Source organism: Oncorhynchus tshawytscha, linkage group LG13, assembly GCF_018296145.1.
Source record: "Oncorhynchus tshawytscha isolate Ot180627B linkage group LG13, Otsh_v2.0, whole genome shotgun sequence".
In the NCBI taxonomy this organism is placed as follows: Eukaryota; Metazoa; Chordata; class Actinopteri; order Salmoniformes; family Salmonidae; genus Oncorhynchus; species Oncorhynchus tshawytscha.
Window position 1 is genome coordinate 62,114,799 of NC_056441.1, and position 22,275 is coordinate 62,137,073.

A 22,275-nucleotide genomic window follows, 5' to 3' on the forward strand; every position below is an offset into this window, starting at 1 on the left:
GTGTGTGTGTTTGTTTGTGTTCGTGTGTGTGTGTGTTTGTGTTCGTGTGTTTGTTCGTGTGTGTGTGTGTGTGTGTTTGTTTGTGTCCGTGTGTGTGTGTGTGTGTGTGTTTGTGTTCGTGTGTGTTCATGTGTGTGTGTGTGTGTGTGTTTGTTTGTGTTCGTGTGTGTGTGTGTGTGTGTGTGTGTTTGTGTTCGTGTGTGTGTGTGTGTTTGTGTTCGTGTGTGTGTGTGTGTGTTTGTGTTCGTGTGTGTGTTTGTTTGTTCGTGTGTGTGTTGTGTGTGTTCGTGTGTGTGTTTGTGTGTGTGTTTGTGTTGTGTGTGTTTGTGTGTGTGTTTGTGTGTGTATTCGTGTGTGTTTGTGTGTGTGTTTGTGTGTGTATTCGTGTGTGTTTGTGTGTGTGTTTGTGTGTGTTCGTGTGTGTGTTTGTGTTCGTGTGTGTGTGTTTGTTTGTGTGTGTGTTTGTGTTCGTGTGTGTTCGTGTGTGTGTTTGTGTTCGTGTGTGTGTTTGTGTTTGTTTTCGTGTGTGTTTGTGTTTGTGTTCGTGTGTGTGTTTGTGTGTTTGTTTGTGTTCGTGTGTGTGTGTGTGTGTTCGTGTGTGTGTGTGTGTTGTGTGTGTTCGTGTGTGTGTGTTCGTGTGTGTGTGTTTGTGTGTGTGTTCGTGTGTGTGTGTGTTTGTTTGTGTTTGTGTTCGTGTGTGTGTGTGTTTGTGTGTTTGTTTGTGTTCGTGTGTGTGTTTGTGTGTTTGTTTGTGTTCGTGTGTGTGTTTGTGTGTTTGTTTGTTTTCGTGTGTGTGTTTGTGTGTTTGTTTGTGTTTGTGTGTGTTTGTGTGTGTGTTTGTTCGTGTGTGTTTGTGTTCGTGTGTGTTTGTGTTCGTGTGTGTTTGTGTTCGTGTGTGTTTGTGTTCGTGTGTGTGTTTGTGTTCGTGTGCGTTTGTGTTCGTGTGTGTTTGTGTTCGTGTGTGTGTGTGTTTGTGTGTGTTCATGTTTGTGTGTGTGTGTTCTTGTGTGTTTGTGTTCGTGTGTGTTTGTGTTCGTGTGTGTTTGTGTTCGTGTGTGTTTGTGTTCGTGTGTGTTTGTGTTCGTGTGTGTTTGTGTTCGTGTGTGTTTGTGTTCGTGTGTGTGTTTGTGTTCGTGTGTGTTTGTGTTCGTGTGTGTTTGTGTTCGTGTGTGTTTGTGTTGTGTGTGTGTGTTTGTGTGTGTTCGTGTTGTGTGTGTGTGTGTGTTCGTGTTTGTGTGTGTTGTGTGTGTGTGTTTGTTTGTGTGTGTGTTTGTGTGTGTGTTTGTTTGTGTTTGTTGTGTGTTTGTGTTTGTGTGTTTGTTTTTGTGTTTTGTGTTCGTGTGTGTTTGTGTTCGTGTGTGTGTTTGTGTGTGTGTGTGTTGTTTGTGTTGTGTGTGTTTGTGTGTGTGTTTGTTTGTGTTTGTGTGTGTTTGTTTGTGTTTGTGTGTGTGTTTGTTTGTGTTTGTGTGTGTTTGTTTGTGTTTGTGTTGTGTTTGTTTGTGTTTGTTTGTGTTTGTGTGTGTGTTTGTTTGTGTTTGTGTGTGTGTTTGTTTTTGTTTGTGTGTGTTTGTTTGTGTTTTGTGTGTGTTTGTTTGTGTTTGTGTGTTTGTTTGTGTTTGTGTGTGTGTTTGTTTGTGTTTGTGTTGTGTTTGTTTGTGTTTGTGTGTGTGTTTGTTTGTGTTTTGTGTGTTTGTGTGTGTGTTTGTTTGTGTTTGTGTGTGTTTGTTTGTGTTTGTGTGTGTGTTTGTTTGTGTTTGTGTGTTTGTGTTGTGTTTGTTGTGTGTTTGTTTGTGTTTGTGTGTTTGTTTGTGTTTGTGTTTGTGTGTGTTTTTGTGTTTGTGTGTGTTTGTTTGTGTTTGTGTGTGTGTTTGTGTTTGTGTGTGTTTGTGTTCGTGTGTGTGTGTGTTTGTGTTCGTGTGTGTGTGTGTTTGTGTGTGTTCATGTTTTGTGTGTGTTTGTGTTCGTGTGTGTGTGTGTTTGTGTGTGTTCATGTTTGTGTGTGTGTGTGTTTGTGTTTGTTTGTGTTCGTGTGTTTGTTTGTGTTCGTGTGTGTTCATGTGTGTGTGTTTGTGTTCGTGTGTGTGTTTGTTTGTGTTCGTGTGTGTGTGTTTGTTTTCGTGTGTGTTTGTGTTTGTGTTCGTGTGTGTTTGTGTGTTCGTGTGTGTTCATTGTGTGTGTGTGTGTTTGTGTTCGTGTGTGTTTGTGTTTGTGTGTGTTTGTGCGTGTGTGTGTGTTTGTGTGTGTGTGTTCGTTTGTTTGTGTTCGTGTATGTGTGTTTGTTTGTTTGTGTTTGTGTGTGTGTTTTCATTCGTTTGTGTTCGTGTGTGTGTGTTCATTTGTTTGTGTTCGTGTGTTTGTGTTTGTGTGTTTTTGTTTGTGTTTTGTGTGTTCGTGTGTTCGTGTTTGTGTGTGTTCGTGTGTTCGTGTGTGTTTGTGTTCGTGTGTGTGTTTGTGTGTGTGTGTGTGTGTTTGTGTTTGTGTGTGTTTGTGTTTGTGTGTGTTTGTTTGTGTTTGTGTGTGTGTTTGTTTGTGTGTGTGTGTGTTTGTTTGTGTTTGTGTGTGTGTTTGTTTTTGTTTGTGTGTGTTTGTTTGTGTTTGTGTGTGTGTTTGTTTGTGTTTGTGTGTGTTTGTTTTGTTTGTGTGTGTGTTTGTTTGTGTTCGTGTATGTGTGTTTGTTTGTTTGTGTTTGTGTGTGTGTGTTCATTTGTTTGTGTTCGTGTGTTTGTGTTTGTTTGTTTGTGTTTGTGTGTGTGTGTGTGTGTGTGTGTGTTCGGGTGTGTGTGTGTTGGTTTGTGTGTGTTTGTGTGTGTTTGTGTGTATGTGTTTGTGTTTGTGTGTGTTTGCAGATGTCTCATCACTGCTCCCAACATAGTCCACCTGGGAGTAGAGGAGACAGTGACAGTACAGCTCCAGGGAGCTATCAAGCCTACACAGATTACACTATACTTCCTGTACCAAACTGACAATAATAAAGTTCTCTCTGGAAAAAAGCATGTAACTCTCAATGAAGCCAATGGCTATCAGGAGGTGGTGAAAATGAGCGTAAGTATGCAGAAGGCTAACCTCCTTTCATACCCTATGGAACTACTGGAATGTGCATTTATATGATTCTGCCTCTATTATCATGTTTTACAGGTCGTTCCTAGCCTGTACGAAGAGGCAATCAAAAACATAGGAAAAACAAAGACAATTGTGCCATATATCCAACTGGCCGCAGAGAGCAATGACTTCTTTAAAAAAAAAAAAACTATCCTTTTGTCAACAAAAAAGGGTTATGTCTTCATCCAGACAGACAAACCAATCTACAATCCAGGAGAGAATGGTAAAGTCTCAAATATTTTTTTTTGTTGACTATTATATATGATTTTAGTTATAATCCCAATTTGTCCTTTTCCAGTCAATTTCAGGGTCTTCACGTTAGACAACTATCTGCTGCCTGTCGAGGAAAGCATCAATGTCAAGATATTTGTACGTTTGCAAGACATCTATCTGTATGTTAAAGTTGTATTATTGTGTTTTATTGAATCTCTGTTCTCAAAATAATGTTCACTGTCTCTCTGCAGAACTCCAAAGGCCTGCTGGTGTACAACCAGGCTCTACACTCCAGTAAACTCCTTCAGAGGAACATAATGATCCCTGATGTTGAGACGTAAGTAGTATGTTGACATAAAATCTATGGAACACAGGACATGAGTAGCACTGACCACTACTCTGTCAATATGTTTCAGGGCTGGCCATTGGAAGATTCTTGCCGCTTTTACCAAACATCCCATGTCCAACTCTTCAGTGGAGTTTGAGGTCAGGGAATATGGTGAGTATCAAAAATAGGTTGCGTGACTCTATGAAACGGCCCAACAACAACAAAGTGAAGCTCACCTCTATTTCTTTCAGTTCTTCCTACTTTTGAGGTGACGATAACAGCTTTGAAGCCATATTATTTAGTGACAGAAGAATCCTTTCAATTCAGCGTCTCTGTAAGGTGAGATTGTTGAAGCAGATTGTATTTATGGACCGTTTTGTGAATTGTTCATAGCATGTCAAGTAAATGTGTGTTGATTGCAGGTACACCTATGGCAAAGGTGTCAATGGCATAGCTTATGTTAGATTTGGACTAATAGACATAGAAGGCAACAGAATACATCTACCTGGCCTAGAAAACAAGACTTCTGTGAGTTCACTTTATCATCTTAAAAATGTACATTAAAAAATGTCAAATTAAAGTCAAATTTTCTAATTGTAGAGTTATTGTTTTGTATCCAGGCCAGTTCCATTGACTTTTTTCTGGTGTATTGTAGATTCAAGACGGTGTCGCCAGCATTACCCTGCCAACTGAAGACCTTCGTGGGAAAGCAGGAAAGCAAAACATCCAACACATGGAGGGATACAATCTGTACATAGCTGTTACAGTTTTAGAAACAGCAAGTAAGTCCTTCATTCAGTCAGATAAAACATGACCATGCCAGCGGATTCAGGCATTTTCTCTTGGATATTGTGCCGTATGACAGTAACTGTCACTCTGTCTGTCTTTGTCTCTTGCTCTCTCAGGCGGAGATTTAGAAGAAGCTGAGAGCACTTCAGTAAAGATAGTGACGTCTCCATACATAATTGACATGTCGAAGACTAAGGAATACTTCACACCTGGAGGAAAGTTCTCTATCCTGGTACTGTGTGGTCGTTTCTGCACTCTAAGACAAACTTTAACGCCAGAGTAAAATATAATTGTATTCATTCAGGACATCATATTGAGATTAACAAATCCCTTTTCCCCCAAATGAGACATACCGTACAATAGTTATCAGTGTTATCAATTGTATTGGCCTTACCATTTAGAATATGACTGTATCTATAGACATAGTCTACTGGGCATATGCTGCATGTTTCCTTCTCAGGCCACCACCACCCACCCAGATGGATCCCCAGCCCCTGACCTCCGTATGAGGGCTTCAGTTTCAGTGACCTCTGTAGGAGGCACACAGGAGTCTAAGTTGGGGGGATCCGGTAACTCTAAGGGTGAGGCTGTTCTCACCTTCGAAGTGCCCAAACTGGCCACGTCTATGGACATTAAGGTACAGGACAGACACAGAGAACTTTCAATCAACACTGTAGTTATGTCAAGTGTTCTATGTGGCTCTAATTTCCATGGGAGGTAATATTGACGTACTGTAACTTTGCACTGTATGTTCTTGTCTCTCCAGATGTTTGCTGAGGGAGAGGATAAAGAGGTAGTAGTGAGTGATGCCAAAATGACAGTGTCAGCAGTCCAGTCTGAGGGGAACAGCTACCTGAGTGTAGAGATAGAACATGTCACCCTGGAGCCTGGAGGAACCATGACGGTCACTCTCAGAGACATCACCCCTCCAGGCACCCCACGACCAGCCTACATCTACTATATGGTAACATATTGGAGTATCAGTCCATTCTAATAATGGATAGAGATAACCACTTACCACTTCTGCAACATACTTTATCTGTGCATAGCTTCACGTTTCCATACACCACAGTAGACTGGGGTTGTCATAGCTGTAACCAACATCAATATAAGCACGTTGTGGTTGAGAAATTAACATTTTCAAAATCTGTAGTGAAAAGTAATAATGTGTTATTTCCTCTGTTTCCATTCTTTCAGGTCCTGAGTAAGGGCAGAGTGGTCCAGATGAACAGGGTCCAGAGGACTGAGCTGACCACCTTCAGTCTGCCCTACAGTCTTGACCTGGTCCCTTCCTTCAGACTGGTGGCCTACTACTTCACACAGGCACCAGAGAAGACTACCATAGTGGCGGACTCTGTATGGGCCGATGTCAAAGATATCTGCAAAGGACAGGTTCTATAGTCACCGCTTGTTTCTCTACTTCTACTCTTACTACACTTAGCCAGTTATGGTTGTATCCTGTTGTCAGTGCTGTGCATCAAGAAGGCACATTTTATGATTTTAACTTGACTAATAAAGATCAATCAAAGGGATCTAGTTTTGCATGGAGGCAGATTGTGACAATGTCTTTGTTGCTCTGTTTTCAGATCGAGATCCTTCCATTTAAAGAGCATAAACCAGCTGACTTGGTGACTGTGGTGGTCCGTACAGACCAGGGAGACAAGGTAGCTCTGGCTGCTGTAGATACAGCTGTTTACATCCTCAACAAGGACAACAAACTCACTGCTCAGAAGGTACAGAACCTCTGTCACACACTTACCAGGTTGAATGAATAGCTACATACAGCATGTGTGCCTGCTGGTGATATTTCAATTTCAATGTGACTTCCTGGTTAAATAAAGATGAAATGATAAAGTAACATAACATTATTAGTCTGGATATTGGCTCAGTCTCAGGTGTATGTTGACAGCTTCGCAAGGCTATGACCTGGTATCAGCTAATAGAGCATTTCCTAAGCTAATTCCTGGAGGCCCAAAGGGGTGTACGTTCTGTTTTTTGCCCCAGCACTACACAGCTGATTCAAATAACCAAAGGGGTGTACGTTCTGTTTTTTGCCCCAGCACTACACAGCTGATTCAAATAACCAAAGCGTGACGAGTTTATCATTTGAATCAGCTGTGTAGTCCTAAGGCAAAAACCAAAATGTGCACCCCTTGGTGTCCTCTGGATCGAGTTTGGAAAATGCTGAGCTAATGTACTGTATCACAGAGAGCAGGTTTGTCTGTGAAAATACAGTATACCTGAGAATGTATCTCCCCGTGTATGTACTGTGTTTATCTACTGTATGTACAGGACAGTATGTATTGTTATATGTATCTACTGAATGTACAGGACAGGATGTGTTTATCTACTGTATGTACAGGACAGTATGTATTGTTATATGTATCTACTGAATGTACAGGACAGGATGTGTTTGTCTACCAGGGAGAATGGGATATGCAAAAGACAAATATCTGTTGTTCATGTAGTAAATGGACCAATAAAGTCATCTTCTTCTTTAGATGTTTGCCTACATGAACTCCTATGACCTGGCGTGTTCTATGGGAGGGGGCAGGAACTCCCAGTCTGTGTTACAGGACGCTGGGCTCGCCTTTATAACCAACTGGGGGGATACAGAGAATCACGTGAGAAATGGTACGGTTTACATTCAGACATTTAACTCATTATAATGTTGAATGAATAGTACATGTACGGATCCTGGTTGGTAAAAGCACATCACTGCTGCTGCTGTTGTTGATGGAATTTATTCCACACAATATTGTAAAATGATTTTTCTTTTGTCCTCTGATCAGATTACTCCTGTAAGAACAAAAGAAGAGAGAAGAGAGCCTTGAACCATCACCAGGCTTTCTCTGATATCAGTAGGTGTAGTAGTAACCTCAGCAAACCAAAATTGGTTCTGTGAAAGTTCCCAGAATTTTCTTTAGGTCGCAGCAAATGTTCTCATAACACAAAAGTGTCCAGTCTTGCTGATGATTATAGAACGTTTGTATAAAACATTTGCCTGATGATACAAGATCATTCCTATAACACATTTCATATGTTCTTTAAAGGTTCCCAGAATGTTTCTTTATGTTTGGAACATTGTGGGGGCATCACAAAATATATCTTTCCAAAACACAAAAACTATCCAGTTGTGCGGACGATCCTACAATGTTTCTTTTAAGGGGCAAAAAAAACATTCACCTAACATACAAGCTGTTCCCAGATCACATTTTGTCTGTTCTTTAAAGGTTCCCAGAATGTTTCATTAAGTTGTGGGAACATTGTGGGGATATGGCAACTGTGCAGTTGTGCTGACATTCAGATAATGTTTGTATCAGGGTGCACAAAACATTGTTTTGATGTTGCAAGAATGTTGACAGAACAGCCTTTCTGAGTTCTTTAAAGGTTCCCAGAACATTTGTTGTAACCTGGTGGGTACATTACAAGGGATATGCTCAGTTATGATGATATTCATACAATGTCTAAGTTAGGTTGCACAGGACATTCCCTTAATGTTGTAAGAATGTTGACAGAACATATGAATTAAGTCTTGGATGTTGTCTGGGATGTTGCAAAATATTCTTATGATATTCACAAAGGTTGCACAGAACATTCCCACAATGTTGCACAATTTCCAAATAGGTCAGTTTTTATGACGTTCATAGCATATTTGTTTTAGGTTCAACATAATATTCCATTGATGTTCACCCAATATACATTTAGCCTTTTCTTAGAGGCAAAAGTGATCCTAGATCATCAGTCATAGTCTTGGATACCATGTAAAACATTTTAGTGAACGTTAGGATAAAAAAAAATACAAAGTTAAATATCCTTGGAATGTTCTCCTAATGTTAGATCAAAACCTATCTAGAACTAAATGGGAATCTTAGCTAATGTTCTGGGAATGTTCCCGGTTTGGTGGGACTTCTATTCTCCCTCCATCCTCTGAGCATGCTAGTTTTACTCTTATGGTGAGATGATCAACTATTATTAATTATATAAAATGGACAGCACTCCAAAGGATACGTTTCAATAGTCCTTCCTAGACAAATGTTCAGACATGTTTCAGCAAAAACATGTATATAATGGATTAGTTAGACACAGAGTTCTTGTCTGCAGTCAACAGGTACCCAGATAATATGGAGAAGAGGTGTTGTCAGGATGGGGCCAGGTTTAACAGCCTGGGTCTGTCCTGTGAGAGTCGTCATGCTAAAACCACCCACCGGTCTATTTCCTGTCGCACTGCCTTCCTCAAGTGCTGCAGAGATGCCACCAAGCTGAGGAACAACATCAAGAAGACCAGGAAGACATATAGCCTGGCTAGAAGTACACTATCTTATTATATTATTACATTAGTAGTTGGACAATAACATCTAAGAAGAATATTACAATCTACAGATTATTGTGGCGCATTCAGTAATAGATAAATAGATAAATCAATACTTTTGTATTTTTGCAGACTAGTTGTACTACAGTATATGCACATATTTTGCATTGATTAAGCTGAACATTTTTGAATGTTTTCTGAGTATATGCATATCTCCCTGTCCTCTTCCCTGTCCTCCTGTCTAATAGATGATGATATGGATGAGGAGGAGGCCATAGATGAGGTGTCTGTCCACCTGCGCTCTTACTTCCCTCAGACCTGGATGTGGGACATCGTTGATGTGGAGCCCTCTGGTCTCGTAAGGTAACCTGGTCATCTGCAACATCGTGGACTTCAGGGCCACGTCCCAAACGACACTCTATTCCCTATATAGTGCAGTACTTTTGACTGGTAGACTAGGGAATAAGGTGCCATTTGGGACACAAGCCAGGACTGTCATGACTGGGGCCCAGAGTTTTCCCTGACCATGTGAACAGACTGGGTCAAACCTGGAAGCCAATATACTGTAGTGTAACTAGTAGTTAAATGATGTTGTACGTTATTATTTTCAGACACAGTATTGCTGTCCCTGACTCCATCACTACCTGGGAGGTTCAAGCAGTGGGAATCTCTAAAACAAAAGGCAGGTCAACTCTTCCTTCTAACCTAAGACCATTACATTATCCTGGTCCCAAATCTGTTTGTGCTCTTGCCAACTCAGTTTGACATTGATTGTCAAGCCAACCATGACAACGAGTGACAAGAAGTTGTCATGATGACACAAAGACTGGCGCTCAGGTTATCATTGCGCCATTAGACTTTCAGAGGACAGTCATCAAGTGGTTAATGTTAGTGATGGCTTTCCCTTCAGGGTTTTGTATAGCTGAGCCCAAGCCTCTGGTGGTGTTCCAGGACTTCTTTGTCTCTCTCAGACTGCCCTATTCTGTGAAGAGAAACGAACAGCTGCAGGTGAAAGCTGTTGTGTACAACTACAGAACCGACAGTATGGAGGTAACTTGTTTTCTTAAAACAGTATATGTCAAAACAATATATTCAAATCCAAAATGCCCCCAACAGCCATTTATTCAAATAAACAGCAGTTGCAGACATTATCATCTGTAGATTCCTTTGACAGACATTTTGACTATACTTACATCTACTGCCATGTCTACTGTGTTTCTCTCTGTGAAGGTGACAGTAGAGCTGGCGTGGGTGGAGGGTCTGTGCAGTGCAGGGGGGGACAGAGGGGACAAGGAGGTGGTGACAGTACCTGGTAAGTCTGCTGTCCCTGTCTACTTCACCGTGGTTCCTCTGGTCATAGGAAACATCCCTATCCAGGTAGAGGCCTACACTAAGACCGCTCGCGACCAGATCAAGAAGCACCTCAAAGTCACGGTATGAACACACCACTGGCAAATATTTAAACTTGTATCACTTTTCTCCTTCTAATACACAGTAGTTCTACTCTATGTCTCTATAATACATATGTACATTAGGCTACATGTGGTTCTCACTTCTTTATTGTGCTGAACACAACTGGCAACATGTGGATTTTAATCTCTTTTTACCATTTTACAAAATTTCTTTGATCACTGAAAACTTTCCTGCAATGCATGACATTTAAAACTTGTTTTTGAGGTTTAAAAGGGCTCTGGAGTTTGTCATTTCCACTCTGACATTTCAGACTTGATTTTCCCTTATGAAAAAAAATGTGCAACCCTTACAAAAATGTCATAATTCAAATTTCCTGCTACTGCAGGATTATTTTCCTGCTGTAGCGAACTGGCTCAAATTCAGATCCTACATCTGTATATGTCTGTATAACCATTCTGAATGAGACTCTCACCTTTTGTTCTGTTATACAGGGGGAAGGGGAACTGGTCTCAATACAACATGAATACAACATTGATGGGAATGGTAATGTTGTTTATCAGAACATCAGACATTGGTAGTAAAAGGGACATTGATGCAAACAAGCCAAATCAGACATTGAGTTAAAACAGGTTCTCATCTATGTTGCACAGCTGCCAAGTCAATCGAACTTAAAATCCCACCTCCTCCTAGTGCTGTACCTGGACTGGAATCTGACGCCTACATCAGTGTCAAAGGTAAGTAGGGTCCACAGACTCGCTCTACCCACACGTTTAGACAGACTTTCTGTTCATGTGGGGTCTGTAGTACTGAATGTTTACATTTAAAAATATATATATTGTTCCAGGAGATATTATTTCAGACTAGGAGTCTTCCCTGACCAGTTTGCCCTAACCAATCTCCAGGTCTAGTTAACTAATATAAGGGGGAAACCTCCTGGTCCCATGTATAAGCTCTGTGCCCATGTACCCCCCATGTAGGTGGCGTGATGGGAGAGTCCGTGGAGAACTGTCTGAACCTGGATGGAGTGGACCGGCTCATCTCCCTACCCATGGGGTGTGCGGAGCAGACAATGGTCACCATGTCTCCAGCCATCCACGCCATGAGATACCTGGACACCACGGGACAGTGGATCGACCTGAAGGCTGAACGCAGAGACGAAGCTCAGGCCATGATACAGGCTGGTGAGGGGACACCGGAACATCTTAAGTTAATCGCTTTGAGACATCTACCCTTGTGGGAATCAAACAGTTGAAATGAATTGATTATTTCTCTTTCCAAGGATATGGCAGAATCCTGACCTTCAAGAAGACAGACGGATCCTATGGAGCTTTCCTGGCAACACCAAGCAGTGTTTGGTTGACAGCCTTTATAGCCAAGGAGTTGTCCCAATGCAGGGACGTGATTACAGTGGAGGACTCCTACATCCAACAGTCCATCTCCTACCTGGTGTCTAAACAGCTGGCCAGTGGAGCCTTCACTGACCCTAACCCACTCTATGACCGCACCATGCAGGTAAGAATACTTTATTCATCTGTGTGAAAATGTGTTTTCTGCTGTACCCAACCACTTCAATATAGACACACATACACAAAAACACATGGTGAGCAGTTTATGGGTTAAGTGCCTTGCCAAAGGGCACAGCGGCTGGAGATGTCGTCTTTCTAGGATTTGTCACCTAACAACCCTCTAGTCGTCTCGTCCAATTTTTTCAGCCCGTCAGGGATTCGAACTGGCAAGTTTCCGGTAGCAATCCCACCCCTCTAACCTCTATCTATGTATGACCCAAATGTTCTCCATGACCGGACCATGCAGGTACACTACCATAACATACAATACATTACTGTGTCTTTACCTGTCTGCTACCTCTCAGGGTGGAGTGGGAGGGTTTGAGGGAGAGGTGTCCCTGACAGCGTTCGTTCTGATAGCCATGCACCACGCTGTGCCGCTGTACTCTGAAGGACAAGACTCAGAAGTGGTAATACATCATTCAAGTCATGGACTTAACCTTAACATCACTGTCTTAACCTGACTAAAAGTTGTGGAATTATCCTAAATGGGCAAATAGGTTTTGCAACAGAATATACCAGAATGAAGCTCATGCATACTGCTAATTATAATGCTAAATCTATCCACCATTCCCCTGTGTTAGAGGTATGCTATGGAGCAGGCTAAGGTCTACCTGGGGTCGAAGCTGGACTCCCTTGAGAGGCCCTTCGCTGTATCCATCACCTCCTATGCCCTCTCTCTAACGTCCCCTGGTGGAGATGCTGCTTCCACGGCTCAGACCAAACTCAGAGCTTTGGCACACTGTGACAACGGTCAGTACCTTGTAACTTTACTAGTCATCTGGATAAGAGGGACTATGGGTTATCTAATTGTCATATTACTTCAGTAGTCCTCTAGATCAGAGGGCTATATTCGTCTACCACAAGTGTTTACATAAATACTGTTAATTAATTCCTTTTGGACATAAACCTGATTTGATAAATAGCTCCTGTAAAGTATTACAGGTAGTGGCTGGAGAAAGTCTGCATAGGGTATTCTGCGTAGACATAGATTTCCTTGGCTGTATAAATATTGAGTGAAGTAGGCAGATATACACAATGACAATATTTAAACAGCAGAGGGTGACAGATTACTGATTGTCTCCCCTGCAAAAGTATGCCGCTGTTAAAGTGGGGGCTGAACTTCCTGATTTGGCCTCGTTTTCCGTCTTGGTCTTTAGGAAATACAGCCGCTGTGTCTTGGGGTGGTGGTTTAATGTGGGTGTCTTGTTTGTGTTGAGCCATTGACATTCTAATCCCATTGGAATATCGAATGTCAAACCAAATTGACCATGGGCATTACGATCGTGTCACGAGAAGCTGCACTCCGAATTGATTACTTGGGTTAGGCCTGCTGTGGGCATGTTTGACCCAACCCAAGGAAAACTGTTTCGGTACCCTGCTTTCCATGACATAACATTTTCTTCCGATCATCGCGCAAATGACCATTTCGAACAACACTGACCAAATTATCCTATTTATAAATTCAGGTCAATTTTGACACTACAATACATGCTTGGCTCATCGATGGCACATGTGCCGTTTTCAAAAGGAGAACTTACTCGCTCTTTAAAGTTACTGTACACTCTTAGAAAAGGTTCGAATTGGAACCCAAAAGGGTTCTAGAGGTGAAAGAAACCCACATATATTTTGGCGAGGTGCTGGCTTGCGGAGTAGAACACTTGAACAATTAAAGGGGAGCCGCACACTCTAGGAGCTCAGATGCAATACTTCAATAACCTAATATCCAACGTCTCGACAGACGAGCTGTCTTCATCAGGGTTTAATGACCAACACTGCAGGGTGACGAGTTTATATAGTGTCAAAGGACACACACGGGTGTCTGTAATCCTGGCCGGGTGTGGCCTGATATCGTTGGTTAATTCTCATATATTAAAAATAACATAACAAAAACATGAATGGATAGCATACGATCATAGATACAATTTGGCTACATAGGCTTACAGACATTTACAACAGAAAAATCACAATAATCACAAGAATGACTTCAGATCAAAGTCTACTTTGAGACCGAAGGGAGCAAGGGTCTTTAAATTAAAGATCCAGGCAGCCTCTCGTTTTAACAATAAATTGTCGAGGTCACCCCCTCTCCTAGGGAGGGTGACATGTTCGATGCCAATATAACGTAGGGATGAAATCGAGTGGTTTGCTTCCAAAAAGTAGACCGGAACTGGGTCAAGTTTTTGCACCTAATGGTGCTACGATGCTCTGAGGTACGTACTTTTAATTTGCTCTTTGTTAACCCACATATTTTTTTTTACCAGAAGGACAAGTTATAAGATAAATAACTGCCTTAGCGGAGCACGTAATAACACCTTTGAATGGGATCTGTTTCCCTGTTTTCCCAGCCATTACACTTGTAATTTCCATCCAGTAGGGGCGCAAATAGAGGTTGTTCAGAAATATCTTGGGGTGGTAAATCAGAGTTTACCAATTGATCGCTGAGATTTCTGCCCCGAGAGAACACGACCAAAGGATGGTCCGAAAACACAATAACGTTACCGATACTGTCATCGGATCTCAGAATGTGCCAATGTTTGTGGAAGATTCCCTTAATTTGTTTAGAGCACTTTGAATAGCGGGTAGTTAGGACGCAAGAATGCTTATTTTTGTGAGACTGACCTTGAAAAAGATCATGTCTCGTTTTGTTTTCCATTTTCTCAATGGCAGTATTAATCTGACCATTTTTGTACATCTTCTCCTTGACTTTTCTTTGCATATTATTTCTGTCGAAATCTGTTTTTTTTTGTGCAAATTCTTTTGATTCGACAGAATTGGCTGTAGGGAAAACTATTTTCCAAGGGAAGTGGGTGACAACTGTCAGCCCTCAACAAACTGTTACGATCAGTAGGTTTCCTGTAAAGATCAGTGTATAGAACTTTATCTTCACACAACATCAGAAGATCAAGGAAATTGATTTGAAATGTGTCAGATTGTATAGTAAATCTCAGATGATCAGAATTTAAGAAAAGCATGGAACTCCTGGACCTGTTTTGCATCACCCCTCCATAGAACAAAAATATCATCAATATACCGTTTCCAAATGATGTGAGGCAAGAAAACATTTTGGAGAGGATTGAAAATAGGCTGTTTCTCCATGTAACCCACATACAAATTAGCATAGTTAGGAACCATGGGGGATCCCATAGCAGTACCTTTCGTGTGAAGGGACCAGCTCCTTGCAGAGCTGTGCGTTTCTCTTCAATTGTGTTATCCATTTCAATAAAATACTTTTTCAACTGGTCAACAATTAATGTAATTAAATCAATAGAGCATTTGTTCAGGATGGCACACCAGCGCTCATAGAAATCATCTGTGCGCTGTCCCAATGGTGGTTCTTTTTGCCACCTTACCCAAAAGGGTTCTACCTGGAACAAAAAAGGGTTCTACCTGGAACAAAAAAGGTTCGAACTGGAAACAAAAAAGGTTCTACTTGCAACCAAAAAAAGTTATTCAAAAAGTTATCCTATAGGGACAGCCCAAGAACCGTCTAGATACAAGCTTCGATAAAAGGTGCTCTCTCTCTCCTGTAGAGGAAGCTACATGTCACTGGGAGGCCAGTGATGCTCTAAGGCTGAGTGGGGAGAAGAGGGCCAATCGGGTTCCCCAGGCCAAGGCCATCTCTGTGGAGACCACGGCCTACGCCCTGCTCCAGACGGTGGCGGAGGAAGACGTGACGTATGCGACGCGCATTGCCCGCTGGCTCACTGAGCAGAGGCAGTATGGAGGAGGGTTCCGCTCTACACAGGTAGGTACTTTAGGACAAGCCATCAGTAGACAGACGGGTAGGTACTGTAGGACAAGCCATCAGTAGACAGACGGGTAGGTACTGTAGGACAAGCCACCAGTAGACAGGCGGGTAGGTACTGTAGGACAAGCCACCAGTAGAGAGACGGGTAGGTACTGTAGGACAAGCCACCAGTAGACAGGCGGGTAGGTACTGTAGGACAAGCCACCAGTAGAGAGACGGGTAGGTACTTTAGGACAAGCCATCAGTAGACAGACGGGTAGGTACTGTAGGACAAGCCACCAGTAGACAGGCGGGTAGGTACTGTAGGACAAGCCACCAGTAGAGAGACGGGTAGGTACTTTAGGACAAGCCACCAGTAGAGAGACGGGTAGGTACTTTAGGACAAGCCACCAGTAGACCATCAGAGCATTATGATCTGGAGCTAGGAGTTATCACTGACCACCTGAAGAGACTTGGAAAAACTCCTGGCCCTAGTTATACTATTATCTTTTTCTCCCTCTCTTTGCCCCCTCCTAATTCTTTATCTTTAGCCAGATCCTTATTAGTATGTTGAATTTTATGTTCCTTTTGATGGCATAGAATGCCCTTCTTGCCTTGTCTCTCAGATCGTTCACAGCTTTGTGGAAGTTACCTGTGGCGCTGATGTTTAGGCCAAAGTATGTATAGTTTTTTTGTGTGCTCTAGGGCAACGATGTCTAGATGGAATTTGTATTTGTGGTCCTGGCGACTGGATCTTTTTGGAACACCATTATTTTGGTCTTACTGAGATTTACTGTCAGGGCCAGGTCTGGCAGAATCTGTGCAGAATATCTAGGTGCTGCTGTAGGCCCTCCTTGGTTGGTGACAAAAGCACCAGATCATCAGCAAAGAGTAGACATTTGACTTCAGATTCTAGTAGGGTGCCCTCGCCAATATATATGTTGAAGAGGGTGGGGCTTAGCTGCAACACCACTTTCCATCAATTTGTATAGCAGACCCTCGTGCCAAATTGAGTCTAAGGCTTTTTTGAAATCATCAAAGCATGAGAAGACTTTGCCTTTGTTTTGGTTTGTTTGTTTGTCATTTAGGGTGTGCAGGGTGAATACGTGGTCTGTCGTCAAATTGGCTTTTTACCAAATTACCGTACATTTGCTCAGTACATTTTTTTTCACTGAGGAAATGTACGAGTCTGCTGTTAATGATAATGCAGAGGATTTTCCCAAGGTTGCTGTTGATGCATATCCCACGGTAGTTAGTGGGGTCAAATTTGCCTCCACTTTTGTGGATTGGGGTGATCAGTCCTTGGTTCCAAATATTGAGGAAGATGCCAGAGCTAAGGATGATGTTAAAGAGTTTTAGTATAGCCAATTGGAATTTGTTGTCTGTATATTTGATCATTTCATTGAGGATACCATCAACACCACATGCCATTTTGGGTTGGAGGGTTTTTATTTTGTCCTGTAGCTCATTCAAGGTAATTGGAGAATCCAGTGGGTTCTTGTAGTCTTTAATAGTTGATTATGTCTTTGATCATGTATATGTTTTTGCTTTTTGTTCTTTGTTATAGAGCCAAAAAGATGTATGGGTAAACCAGTTCTTCAATCTCCACTTTGGGAAGATAATTCTTTGTGTTTGTTTAGTGTTTTCCAATTTTCCAAGAAGTGTTTAGTCTATGGATTCTTCAATTACATTGAGCTGATTTCTGACGTGCTGTTCCTTATTTTTCCATCATCTATTTCTGTATTGTTTTAGTGATTCACCGTAGTGAAGGCATAGACTCAGGTTTTCCGAATCTTTATGTTTTTGGTTGGACAGGTTTCTCAATGTTTCTTAGATTTTTGCATTCTTCATCAAACCATTTGTCATTGTTGTTCATTTTCTTCAGTTTTCTATTTGAGATTTTTAGATTTGATAGGGAAGCTGAGGTCAAATATACTGTTAAGATTTTCTACTGCCAAGTTTACACCTTCACTATTACAGTGCAACGTTTTATCCAGGAAGTTGTCTAAAATTGATTGAATTTGTTGTTGCCTAATAGCTTTTTGGTAAGCATCTACACTACTTTCCTTCCATCTATAGCATTTCTTAATATTATTCAGTTCCTTTGGCTTTGATGCCTCATCATTAAGTATTTCTCTGTTCATGTAGATTGTGATTTTGCTGTGCTGATGGGGGTGTCAGTGTGCTGACTGAACGCTCTGAGGGACTCTGGATTAATTTCAGTGATAAAGTAGTATACAGTACTACTGCCAAGAGATGAGCTATAGGTGTACCTACCATAGGAGTCCCCTCGAAGCCTACCATTGACTACCGTAACTGCTGGCCTATTAAGCGCACCTGAATATAAACCGCACCCACTGAATTATTAAAAAATATGTATTTTGTACATAGACACGTGCGTCTTATTTATAAGCAGCAGGTGCCTACCGGTACATTGAAACAAATTAACTTTACACAGCCTTTAAACGAAACACGGCTTGTAACAAAAATAAATAGGCTTTAACGAAACACGGCTTGTAACAAAAATAAATAGGCTTTAACGAAACACGGCTTAAACAGTAATTAAACAGTAGCCTACCAAGAAAGTCATTGGTCACTATCTTCCTCCTCCTGTGCACTGAAACCACTGAAGTCATCTCCTTCGGTGTCGGAGTTGAATAGCCTCAGAATTGCTTCATCCGATGTTGGATCGCTGCCCTCTTCAACACGCAGCAGTCCAGCCTTTCGAAACCCGTTGATGATAGTGGATTTTTTGACAATGCTCCACGCTGTCAGCAGCTCTATTTCCTTTTCCAACAGCCAGATCGATCGCCTTCAACTTGAAAGCTGCATCATATGCATTTCTTCGTGTCTTTGCCATGACGAGGGTGACAAAATGACTACCGTAATCAGAATGATGGGAAGTTTGAGCGCGCTCGATTTACGTGACATTATGTGACGGTGCTCAGTTTTTTGGCGGCATGAATCTTGTGAAAGCGGGAAAAATCCATAAATTAGCCGCGTCATTGTATAAACCACGAGGTTCAAAGCGTGGGGATAAAGTAGTGGCTTATAGTCCGGAAATTACGGTATGTACATACCCAGCTGTCACGTCCTGACCTTAGTTCCTTTTTTATGTCTCTGTTTTAGTTTGGTCAGGGCGTGAGTTGGGGTGGGCATTCTATGTTGTGTATTCTAGGTTTTGTATTTCTGTGTTTGGCATGGTATGGTTCCCAATCAGAGGCAGCTGTCCATCGTTGTCTCTGATTGAGAACCATACTTAGGCAGCCTATTTTCCCACTATAGGTGGTGGGTAGTTGTTTTCTGTGTTTTACCATACAGAACTCTTTCCGTTTTCATTTATTTCTCTTGTTCTTTTGTATTCAGTGTTCAGTTATATTTCATTAAAATATGGACACTTACCATGCTGCGCATTGGTCCTATCTTTCCTACTCCTCCTCAGAAGAGAAGGAAAACTGTTACACCAGTGTATGACAGAGTTGCAGGAGTTGTGACCTGTTTTTGTTGGTTATGTTGTCATAGCTGTGCCTAGGGGGGCATATGGGGGAGGGAATGCTGTCCCCTGCAGGCAGGTGTTTGTCCCCCTGTGTGCTGAGGGTGTCAGGTTCTTGTCCGGTTCTGGCATTTAGGTCGCCATAGACTAGTACATGTCCCTGGGCCTGAAAAATGATTGATTTCCCCCTCCATGATTAAGAAGTTGTCGTCATTAAAGTATGGTGATTCTAGTGGAGGGATATAGGTAGCAAACAGGAGGACATTTTTCTCTGTTAAGATAATTTCCTTTTGAATTTCTAGCCAAATGTAAAATGTTTCTGTTTGGATTAATTTAATGGAGTGAGTTAGGTCTGCTCTATACCAAATTAGAATGCCCACTGAGTCCCTTCCCTGTTTCACACCTGGTAGTTTGGTGGATGGGACTACCAGCTCTCTGTAACCAAGAGGGCAACCTGTGGGTCCATCTCCTCTATACCAGGTTTCTTGTGGGATGACAATGTCTGTATTTCTGATTTCTTTGATGAAATCCAGGTTCCTGCTCTTTAGGCCAAAGGCAGATGACCTCAGGCCTTGGATATTCCAGGATGAGATAGTGAAGGCTTTGTGTTCCATAAAGTGTCCAATGTTGTTGGTCGTGTGGTTTGGCCTCAGGCCAGTAAGTGTGAACAGAGCCTGCTGAGCATCTGGTACATGCCATTGGCTTGGGCTAGTGTAAGAGTTTGGGTTGGGCCTGTTTACACACTCACGGCCTGGGCGTATGTGTGACTTCCATGTTGAGGCCCTCTTTGCGGGGGTGGGGTGCATGGGGTGGGCAGGATGGGCATAGGTCTGATCTGAGGGGGCCTAAATGGGGTGTGGGCATGGTTGACTTGGGGGTTGTTGATTGGTTGGGGTGGGGGTGTGTATGGCTGGTGGTGTTGTGGTCTGATATCCCTCTAGTGGTGTGGGGGCTGTGCTTTGGCAAAGTGGGTGGGGTTATATCCTTCCTGTTTGGCCCTGTCCGGGGGTGTCCTCGGATGGGTCCACAGTGTCTCCTGACCCCTCCTGTCTCAGCCTCCAGTATTTATGCTGCAGTAGTTTATGTGTCGGGGGGCTAGGGTCAGTTTGTTATATCTGGAGTACTTCTCCTGTCCTATTCGGTGTCCTGTGTGAATCTAAGTGTGCGTTCTCTAATTCTCTCCTTCTCTCTTTCTTTCTCTCTCTGGGAGGACCTGAGCCCTAGGACCATGCCCCAGGATTACCTGACATGATGACTCCTTGCTGTCCCCAGTCCACCTGGCCGTGCTGCTGCTCCAGTTTCAACTGTTCTGCCTTCTTATTATTCGAACATGCTGGTCATTTATGAACATTTGAACATCTTGGCCATATTCTGTTATAATCTCCACCCGGCACAGCCAGAAGAGGACTGGCCACCCCACATGCTCTCTCTAATTCTCTCTTTTTTTCTCTCTCTCGGAGGACCTGAGCCCTAGGACCATGCCCCAGGACTACCTGACATGATGACTCCTAGCTGTCCCCAGTCCATCTGACCGTGCTGCTGCTCCAGTTTCAACTGTTCTGCCTTATTATTATACGACCATGCTGGTCATTTATGAACATCTTGGCCATGTTCTGTTATGTGGCCATGTTCTGTCATGTTCTGGCACAGCCAGAAGAGGACTGGCCACCCCACATAGCCTGGTTCCTCTCTAGGTTTCTTCCTAGGTTTTGGCCTTTCTAGGGAGTTTTTCCTAGCCACCGTGCTTCTACACCTGCATTGCTTGCTGTTTGGGGTTTTAGGCTGGGTTTCTGTACAGCACTTTGAGATATCAGCTAATGTACGAAGGGCTATATAAATAAATTTTATTTTATTTGGTCTGGATGTAGGTCCTCTCTGTAACGGTTTTCTAGTGGTGATGAAGGAGAGTCGGACCAAACTGCAGCGTGTCGATTGCGATCCATGTTTAATACAACAAAGAAAACACGAACACTACACAAAACAATAAACGAAACCGAAACAGCCTATCTGGTGCAAACTAACAGAGAGTACACATAGGACACTAAGGACAATCACCCACGACAAACTCAAAGAATATGGCTGCCTAAATATGGTTCCCAATCAGAGACAACGATAAGCACCTGCCTCTGATTGAGAACCACTCCAGACAGCCATAGACCTTGCTAGACAACCCACTAAGCTACAATCCCAATACCACCACCAAAACCTCAAGACAAACACACCACAATTACAAAAACCCCATGCCACACCCTGGCCTGACCAAATACATAAAGATAAACACAAAATACTTTGACCAGGGCGTGACAGAACCCCCCTAAGGTGCGGACTCCCGAACGCACCTCAAAACAATAGGGAGGGTCCGGGTGGGCGTCTGTCCATGGTGGCGGCTCCGGCGCGGGACGTGGACCCCACTCCTTTAATGTCTTAGTCCCCTCTTCCTTCGTCCCTGGATAGTCCACCCTCGCCGCCGACCATGGCCTAGTAGTCCTCACCCAGAACCCCACTGGACTGAGGAGCAGATCGGGACTGAAGGACAGCTCGGGACCGAGGCAGCTCGGGACTGAGGGGAAGCTCGGGAGTGAGAGAAAGCTCAGGAGTGAGAGAAAGCTCAGGAGTGAGAGGAAGCTCAGGAGTGAGAGGAAGCTCAGGAGTGAGAGGAAGCTCAGGAGTGAGAGGAAGCTCAGGAGTGAGAGGAAGCTCAGGAGTGAGGAAGCTCAGGCAGGTAGATAGATCTACCAGCTCCTGGCTGGCTGGTGGTTTCAGCAGATCCTGGCTGACTGGCAGATCCTGGCTGACTAGCAGATCTGGAAGAGTCTGGTTGACTGGCAGATCTGGAAGAGTCTGGTTGACTGGCAGATCTGGAAGAGTCTGGTTGACTGGCAGATCTGGAAGAGTCTGGTTGACTGGCAGATCTGGAAGAGTCTGGTTGACTGGCAGATCTGGAAGAGTCTGGCTGACTGGCAGATCTGGAAGAGTCTGGCTGACTGGCAGATCTGGAAGAGTCTGGCTGACTGGCAGATCTGGAAGAGTCTGGCGGCGCTGGGCAGACTGGCGGCGCTGGGCAGACTGGCGGCGCTGGGCAGACTGGCGGCGCTGGGCAGACTGGCGATGCTGGGCAGACTGGCGGCGCTGGGCAGACTGGCGGTGCTGGGCAGACTGGCGGTGCTGGGCCGACTGGCGATGCTGGGCAGACTGACGGCGCTGGGCAGACTGGCGACGCTGGGCAGACTGGGGGCACTGGCGGCGCTGGGCAGACTGGCGGCACTAGCTGCTCCATATAGGCTGACAGCTCTGGCGGCTTCTTACAGACTGACCGCTCTGGCGGCTCCGTGC

General features: G+C 43.3%; 1 protein-coding gene across 1 annotated transcript in view; it reads left to right on the top strand.

Moving 5' to 3' along the window:
* The window catches only part of LOC112234724 (complement C4-B-like), a 43,094-nt gene that overhangs the window by 8,101 nt on the left and 12,718 nt on the right, over positions 1 to 22,275 (top strand). Inside the window, exons 2-28 of the mRNA XM_024402991.2 lie at positions 2,847 to 3,042; positions 3,136 to 3,322; positions 3,398 to 3,468; positions 3,564 to 3,649; positions 3,729 to 3,811; positions 3,892 to 3,979; positions 4,063 to 4,168; positions 4,296 to 4,422; positions 4,546 to 4,661; positions 4,890 to 5,066; positions 5,196 to 5,393; positions 5,627 to 5,821; positions 6,016 to 6,162; positions 6,931 to 7,063; positions 7,222 to 7,290; positions 8,534 to 8,740; positions 8,990 to 9,104; positions 9,353 to 9,423; positions 9,652 to 9,791; positions 9,972 to 10,175; positions 10,646 to 10,697; positions 10,805 to 10,888; positions 11,132 to 11,335; positions 11,434 to 11,666; positions 12,025 to 12,129; positions 12,304 to 12,472; positions 15,253 to 15,467. Of these exons, the coding sequence (XP_024258759.2) occupies positions 2,847 to 3,042; positions 3,136 to 3,322; positions 3,398 to 3,468; positions 3,564 to 3,649; positions 3,729 to 3,811; positions 3,892 to 3,979; positions 4,063 to 4,168; positions 4,296 to 4,422; positions 4,546 to 4,661; positions 4,890 to 5,066; positions 5,196 to 5,393; positions 5,627 to 5,821; positions 6,016 to 6,162; positions 6,931 to 7,063; positions 7,222 to 7,290; positions 8,534 to 8,740; positions 8,990 to 9,104; positions 9,353 to 9,423; positions 9,652 to 9,791; positions 9,972 to 10,175; positions 10,646 to 10,697; positions 10,805 to 10,888; positions 11,132 to 11,335; positions 11,434 to 11,666; positions 12,025 to 12,129; positions 12,304 to 12,472; positions 15,253 to 15,467 (3,778 nt within the window). The remainder of the gene's footprint in view (positions 1 to 2,846; positions 3,043 to 3,135; positions 3,323 to 3,397; positions 3,469 to 3,563; positions 3,650 to 3,728; positions 3,812 to 3,891; positions 3,980 to 4,062; positions 4,169 to 4,295; positions 4,423 to 4,545; positions 4,662 to 4,889; positions 5,067 to 5,195; positions 5,394 to 5,626; positions 5,822 to 6,015; positions 6,163 to 6,930; positions 7,064 to 7,221; positions 7,291 to 8,533; positions 8,741 to 8,989; positions 9,105 to 9,352; positions 9,424 to 9,651; positions 9,792 to 9,971; positions 10,176 to 10,645; positions 10,698 to 10,804; positions 10,889 to 11,131; positions 11,336 to 11,433; positions 11,667 to 12,024; positions 12,130 to 12,303; positions 12,473 to 15,252; positions 15,468 to 22,275) is intronic.